General features: G+C 45.3%; 1 protein-coding gene across 1 annotated transcript in view; it reads right to left on the bottom strand.

The window, feature by feature from the left end:
* Nucleotides 1-224: 224 nt before the first annotated feature.
* Nucleotides 225-7,395, bottom strand: part of LOC134226733 (lachesin) — a 168,953-nt gene continuing 161,782 nt past the window's right edge. The window contains exon 8 of the mRNA XM_062707698.1: nt 225-1,655. Within this exon, the coding sequence (XP_062563682.1) occupies nt 1,534-1,655 (122 nt within the window). The 3' untranslated portion in view covers nt 225-1,533. The remainder of the gene's footprint in view (nt 1,656-7,395) is intronic.

Raw genomic sequence — 7,395 nt, 5'->3', positions numbered from 1 at the left:
CGACAGGCATGCATGCATCTTCTGAGCTCGCTTATCCCCTTCCTTGCAATAACAAACTTTATTGCATTTTGATGGATGCATTATAATCAAAGTTGATTCAGAGTTTCATCATTCAGCGCCATTATAAAGCTTTAAAAATTTCCATACAGCTATGACTAACGCTACATCACGACGCTGACGACGGGCAGGGCTCCCGGAGAAATCAAGGATATAAAGGCTTGCACTGCTCCCCCATCTCTCCAGCTACTCTTACCATTAGCATAGCAATTTTATAATCCTTTAAAATCCTCTTGTTTGACTTTCCTCTTTCAGAGCGCCACACTTAATTTTCAGTCTACCATTTCCAGCTGATTATGCTTGATGATTTTTACTTGAACATTCTTCACCTCACCCTCATTTATTCGTTGATGTGCATGAGATTCACTAATGTGGATATGGTTTTTTAAGCGCAGCATTAGAGTTTTGTGTAAGTGTGAACGGTGCACACTCAGAACAGTTCACAGTTTTGGAAGTATTCTTGATGGGAAGATAAACTTTATCGAACCTTTGCCCCGTCCAAATTCAATTAGGAATTGGAACAGCGAAATGATAAAAGTCTAAAGTAAGATGTCAACGTAGAGTTCACATGAACAAATGGGTGAAAATTGTGAAATGATGGAGAGAAAACTTCTGGCTACAGTAGATTGTTTACGACAATTAAGTTTATTTGTAATATGTTTTCCATAAACAGAACAGGTACTGTCTTTTATCAAGGAATGCTGTTTGAACATATGTATTTAGAGCTTGCTTTTCTGAAAATATATTTTACAAAAGAATTAATATCCAAGAGATAAGCCTAGGGCTGAAAATCTCTATAATAATAATAAAATTTATTTGCTCCTTTCTAAATAAAATCTTAATTCATATATTCAATTATTTTTCTGTAATTTAATGAGCAACAAAAACTTTAACTATCAATTATATTTATAGTCCCCATCACGACTATAAATGCTAAGGCTACTTCCAAAACTGTGAACCATTCTCAATACACAGATATGATCTTACTTCCTAAAAATATACAAGCGATCCCACAAATTAAGATCATTGGATTTACTACAAGCAGCAATTCGTTCGTTTATCTCGTTAAGCTTTTTTGCACAGAGAAAGAGTATAGATTTTCACTTGAAGTCATTTAGCTACCATGAATCGTTATTATCCTATTTCATTATTTCACCATTATTGTATTGAAAAGTTCCTCTATGTCTAGGAATATTCATTCGGCACCACAACACCCGAATCCTCGAACGCTCGTTCCACATTCATTCGCAATCGACTATTTTATTTAGTCGCTGTTTTTATTCTCTGTTTGGCCATTTGCTCTTGCATTTGTGTCGTCTCAAGTGGCATCCGATTGCCATTGCTGCCGGGGTCCACCGCACCCAATCCTCCCCGTGGATGTGCTTATGCTAATGAAGCCATCCACGGCGAGTTCGAAGCCGATGCCAGCGTTGATGGGGCCAGTGGTGTGGGTCGGGTCCAGCAAATGCGCTGCTGTCATCTCCCGCAGTAGACAAGGACAGTCAGCATCGATAGAAGGATGAGATGCAGCGGTTTGCTACTGGTCACTAATGAATTGGCACTCGAGTTTCCTCGACCTCGGGCGGCTTCCGCAAGACCTGTGGGAAAACAAACAGAGATTAGTTGAAAAGTGTGAAGGTATCAACACCGTCTCCATCGTGCTGGAGGGGGCTGTCCTGTGTCGTTTTGCACCAGTTTACGATTAAGCATCAAAGATCTGTCAGTGAGGTGATGATTGAGATCTATTATCCGTTTGAGTTTCTGATTTGGTGCTGATTGGCTTGTCATCGTGGATTTGGATGGAATGTGTTTTGGCCGTTTCATTGCAAACTAAAAACATTGTGTATATATGATAGAGCTTTCGCTTCAGTTTTAAAACGACGACTTCGTACTTTATTCATTAGCTTTCTAGCAATAGCTTAAACTTGGCTGAAAACTCATTTCACATAATAAAGATTTTGCTCTCAATAAACGTCTTCAGTATTAATTGTACAGACTGGTTTAAAACTGATTAATATTGCCTTAATCTAGTTTTGAATTACGGTCTACTACACTGACCATGATTTCATAGTTGACGTAACAACCATTGCACTTTTGCATAATTTTCGAATAATTTAAGGACAAACATCACAAATTTTTAACATTTCAACCCATAAGCACTTAAATGAGGTTTAGAACCAGCATCGTATCGATGTTGCAGTAGTAAAACTCGCTAAAATTTCAACTATGAAAATATGGGCAGTACAATTGAAATCGAACCAATGAATATCGAAGTAAGAATTAAAGCAACGTTCAAGCGGATGATCTTGCCCAAAAAAGAGAATGTATGGAACAGACTGGTCGTGTTTCCGGGAGCGACAGGCTGAAATATGGAAGTTGACTTGTTGCGGGACCTCTAAACAGTCTATAACCGCGCTGTAAAATAATGTAATCGAGGCATTTATATCATTCAAAAAATTTTCCTTTTCAGTTCATCCATTTCAGTACGCGTATCCAAACGGCTGTTATCTCTTTTCAAAATTGATAATGACTTTTGTGAGCTAAAAAACCAAATTGTAAAAGAAGAAAAGATCATTCTCCGCATGTTCATTTCCAAAAGGAGCAAATAGATCTTCCGTACGCGGATTGACCTTGAGACCTGTACTCCAATTCTATAAAATCTTGGGTGGCCTGAAATGTAATATGCATTCAGTTTAAATCCAATTTGGTTCAAATGATCACTAAGAGCATGTTTCATTTCTGAAAAGAGCTAATATATCTTGCGTTATGCGTACAGACCATAAGGCCTATATTTATCATTTATTTATTCAGACTAAGGCCGAAGTGGCCTGTGCTGTACATCAGAGTCTTCTCCATTCGGCTCGGTCCATGGTTACACGTCGTCTACGGAGGGTCCGCCAGTCATCTTCCACCCGATCGATCCACCTTGCCTGCTGCGCACCCCCCCTTTTGTGCCCGTCGGATCGTTGTCGAGAACTATTTTAACAGGGCTACTGTCCGACATTCTGGCAAAGTGCCCGGCCCACCGCAGTCGTCTGATTTTCGCGGTGTGAGCGATGGATGGTTCTCCCAGCAGCTCATGCAACTCGTGGTTCATTCGCTTCCGCCTCCGTACCGTCCGCCATCGGCACCCCACCATAGATGGTATGCAGCACTTTCCTTTCGAAAACACCAAGTGCGCGTTGGTCCTCCACGAGCATCGTCCAGGTCTCGTGTCCGTAGAGAACTAAGTCTAATGAGCGTTTTGTAGATTGTCAGTTTGGTACGGCGGCTAACTCTATTCGATCGGAGTGGCTTGCGGAGTCCAAAGTACGTACGATTTCCAGCCACTATGCGTCTCCGAATTTATCTGCTGGTATCATTTTCGGCAGTCACCAGTGAGCCCAAGTACACAAATTCTTCTACCACCTCGATTTCGTCGCCACCGATGTCAACTCGCGGTGGGTGACTCAAATTGTCTTCTCTTGCACCTCTTCCTATCATGTACTTCGTCTTCGACGTGCTGATGAATAGTCCGATCCGCTTAGCTTCCCTCTTCAGTCTGATGTAGGCTTCCTCCATCTTCTCAAAGTAACGTGCCATGATATCAATGTCGTCGGCGACGCCAAATAGCTGGACGGACTTATTGAAAATTGTACCACTCGAGTTAATCCCTGCTCTTCGTATTACCCCTTCCAAAGCGATGTTGAATAGCAGACACGAAAGACCATCACCTTGCCGCAACCCTCTGCGCGTTTTGAACTTACTTACTTACTTATGGATCCTGTACACCTCCGGTGGTGCAAAGGGCCGACTTGAAAGATCTCCATCCTGAGCGTTGCCCGGCTATCGGTTTAACCTGTTGCCAGGTTAGATTTCGGTCGACTTCTTTTATTTCTTTATTGAGGCTTCGCCGCCATGAGCCTCTGGGTCTACCTCTGCTGCGATGTCCCGCTGGGTTCCAGTCTAATGCTTGTTTGCAGATTTCGTTTCCGCCCCTACGTAGAGTGTGGCCGACCCAGCCCCACTTCCGATCCCGAATTTCTGTTGCTATCGGCCTCTGGTGACAACGACGATGGAGCTCGTTGTTTGAGATCCAGTTGTGAGGCTATCAGGCCCGAATTATATACCGCAGGCATCTGTTAATGAACACCTGCAGCCGTTGAGTGTTCTCCACTGATACACACCATGTTTCGCTAGCGTATAACAGCACAGATTTCACGTTAGAGTTGAAAATTCGCAAAGGCAGCCCTTGCTTTCTTTATCCGTGCGCCTATGTCGATCTTGGTACCGCCGTCTGACGCCATTTGGCTACCAAGATATTGGAAGCTTTCAACATTCTCCACTGGTTGCCCGGCTACGGTGAAACTGGAAGGAGTCACCGTGTTTACATCCAACGATTTGGTTTTGTTGACGTTGATGACTAAGCATGCCGAAGAGGAGCGCTCGGCAAGGTCGTTGAGCTTACTCTGCATATCAGAGCGCCGTTGAGCGAGGAGTGCAACATCATTCGCCAATTCGAAGTCATTTAGGTGCTCCATGGTTATAGGCTGCCATAACAGCCCGCGGTTTGGTTCACGGTCAATCGCATCTACCAGAATCTCATCGATTACGATGAGGAACAGTAACGGTGATAGAATACATCCTTGCCTCACACCAGCTACGACCCGGATGGGGTCGGACAAGACCCCATTGTGCAGCACTCTACACGAGAAGGCCTCGTACTGTGCCTCGATGAGGCCGATGATTTTCTCAGGAACTCAGGAACATATTCTCGTGATTGAGACGGTCGAAAGCTTTTTCGTAGTCAATGAATACCAAGTAAAGGGACTCTTGGAATTCGTTGACCTGCTCCAGAATTATGCGGAGCGTGACAATATGGTCCACACAGGATCTTCCGGCACGGCTTGCTGCCGCCGGAGAGTCGCATCGATCTTCTCCTGAATCCGGGCTAGGATAATTTTGCACAGAACTTTGAGAACGGTACACAGCAACATAATGCCTCGCCAGTTATCGCATACAGTCAGGTCACCCTTTTTGGGCACCTTCACTAATATACCTTGCATCTAGTCGACCGGGAAAGTTGCGGTGTACCAGATATTACGAAATAAACGATGCAGTAGTTGAGCGGATGTCATGGGGTCAGCTTTGAGCATCTCTGCTGATATGCGGTCGACCCCTGGGGCTTTATTCGATTTCATGCTTTGGATGGCTGTTTGAATCTCTACACCCAACCGGCGGTTGTTAGATTTTCTAACAATTATGTATAAGAATCTACCAAAACCTGTATAAGAACTGGGCATATGCGAAATTGTTAGATTCTTATACAAAAAATGTAAGCTCTCAAACAAATATTGTTAGAAAAGCTTACAATATTGTTAGATTCTTATACAATACTTGTATAAGAATCTAACAATTTCGCATATGCCCAGTTCTTATACAGGTTTTGGTAGATTTTTATACAGAATTGTTAGAAAATCTAACATCCGCCGGTTGGGTGTAGCAGTGATGGAGCTTCGGTATTGACGCGTGTTATACGTCGGATCCTAGGCAGATCATGCCGAGGTGGTGATGGCCTGGCTGGCACATGAAAAAGTTGTTCGAAGTGCTCGAACCAGCGTTTCAGCTGGTCAGTTGGGTCGGTCAATAACTGATCATTCGCGTCTTTCACAGGCATCGTTGCATTCATCTTCGCCCCGCTTAAGCGTCGTGAGATATCGTAGAGGAGGTAAATGTCCCCGGTTGCGGCGGCTCTCTCTCCTTCGTCGGCCAGAGAGTCTGCCCACGCTCGCTTGTCCCGTCGACAAGAGCGTTTTACTTCCTTCTCAAAAGCCGCGTATCGTTGACGGGCTAAGACTTTGGCTCCTCTGGTTTTCGATCGCTCTATCGCGGCTTTGGCTTCTCTTCGCTCCTCTATCTTTCTCCAGGTCTCATCGGTGATCCATTGTTTTCTCTGGGTGCGTAGTTCGCCCAGATTGTTCTCGCTGGTGACGATAAAGGCATTCTTGATGGCGGTCCACTGGTCTTCCACGCTGCCACCTTCCGGAATATCTGCAGCACGCGTCCCCAGTTCTTCAACGAAGGACCGTTTCACCGTGACATCTTCCAGTCGACGTGTGTTGAATCGTCGTCCAACTCTTTCCTCCTGCCGACGAATCCGCGCGATGCGAAGGCGTATTTCGCCGATGAGGAGGTGATGATCAGACGCGATATCGGCACTACGTTTATTCCGTACATCAAGAAGGCTCCGTTTCCATTTTCGGCTGATGCAGATTTGGTCGATTTGATTTCCTGTAAAGCCGTCACGGGAGACCCACGTGACCTTGTGAACCGGTCGATGAGGGAAGAGCGATTCCCCGATCACTATGTCGTTATTACCACAAAATTCTGCGAACAGCTCTCCGTTTTCGCTCATTTCTCCGAGACCATGGCGTCCCATAATGCGCTCATGGTTCGAGTTGTCGGATCCGATCTTCGCATTGAAGTCGCTCAAACAGATCTTGATCACCCTTCGGAATTCTATCTACGACGGCATTGAGTTGACTGTAGAAGTTCTCTTTGTCTTGCAGATCGGCAGCATCGGTTGGCGCATAACATTGGATTATAGTAAGGTTTCGGACCCGTGTTCTAAATCTGGCAACGATTATCCTTTCACTTATAGGTTCCCACTTCATAAGCGCAGAGTGTGCCTGAGCGCGTAGTAGGAAGCCAACTCCGCGATGCCGGGGATCGTGTTCACCTCGTAAACCAGAGTATAGCAGAACTTGTCCCGATGGCGTTCTGTGTTCTCCAAAGTTTGGCCAACGGACTTCACTCAGTCCCAGGATCTCAAGCTTCATGCGGCGTGCCTCATTGGCGAGTTGTGCCAATTTACCCTTCTGGGCTAGGGTTAAAACGTTCCATGTTCCTATTCTTGTCCGTTGTTTCGCGCTAAGAGTCGTCGCCGTAAAATCAGTCCGTATTCTTTCATTTTCGGATTCTCGAACAAATTGATGTTTCGGGAACAGTAGGTTGTTGGCCCAAGGTTCCCTATCCACCGGGATGGGGCTGCCATCTTAGGTATAGCTTCCGGGGAATAGCATTTCATACTCAGCCGCTGGATGCCAGAACAGACGCTGTTGGAGCCGCACCTCCTTGGTGAACAGACGCTCGGTCAGTCGGGTCAATTTGTTTAAAGTCCCACCCAACACCAGGACTAGGCTAGTGCGCTTTGAGCGGCACACGGTCGCTTTGATAGGGCCTGCTTGGGGATACATGCAGCTTTTTATAGGAGTTCAACAGAGCCCACTGTCGAACCCCACCACATCCTAGGCAGACCCCACAGGACGAACCCTCTCACTCTAGCTGATGTCAGTTTCG

Source organism: Armigeres subalbatus, chromosome 3 (genome assembly GCF_024139115.2).
Source record: "Armigeres subalbatus isolate Guangzhou_Male chromosome 3, GZ_Asu_2, whole genome shotgun sequence".
NCBI classification, from domain to species: Eukaryota; Metazoa; Arthropoda; class Insecta; order Diptera; family Culicidae; genus Armigeres; species Armigeres subalbatus.
The sequence above is the reverse complement of the archived record's forward strand: the minus strand, read 5'-3'. Positions and strand labels throughout refer to the sequence as shown.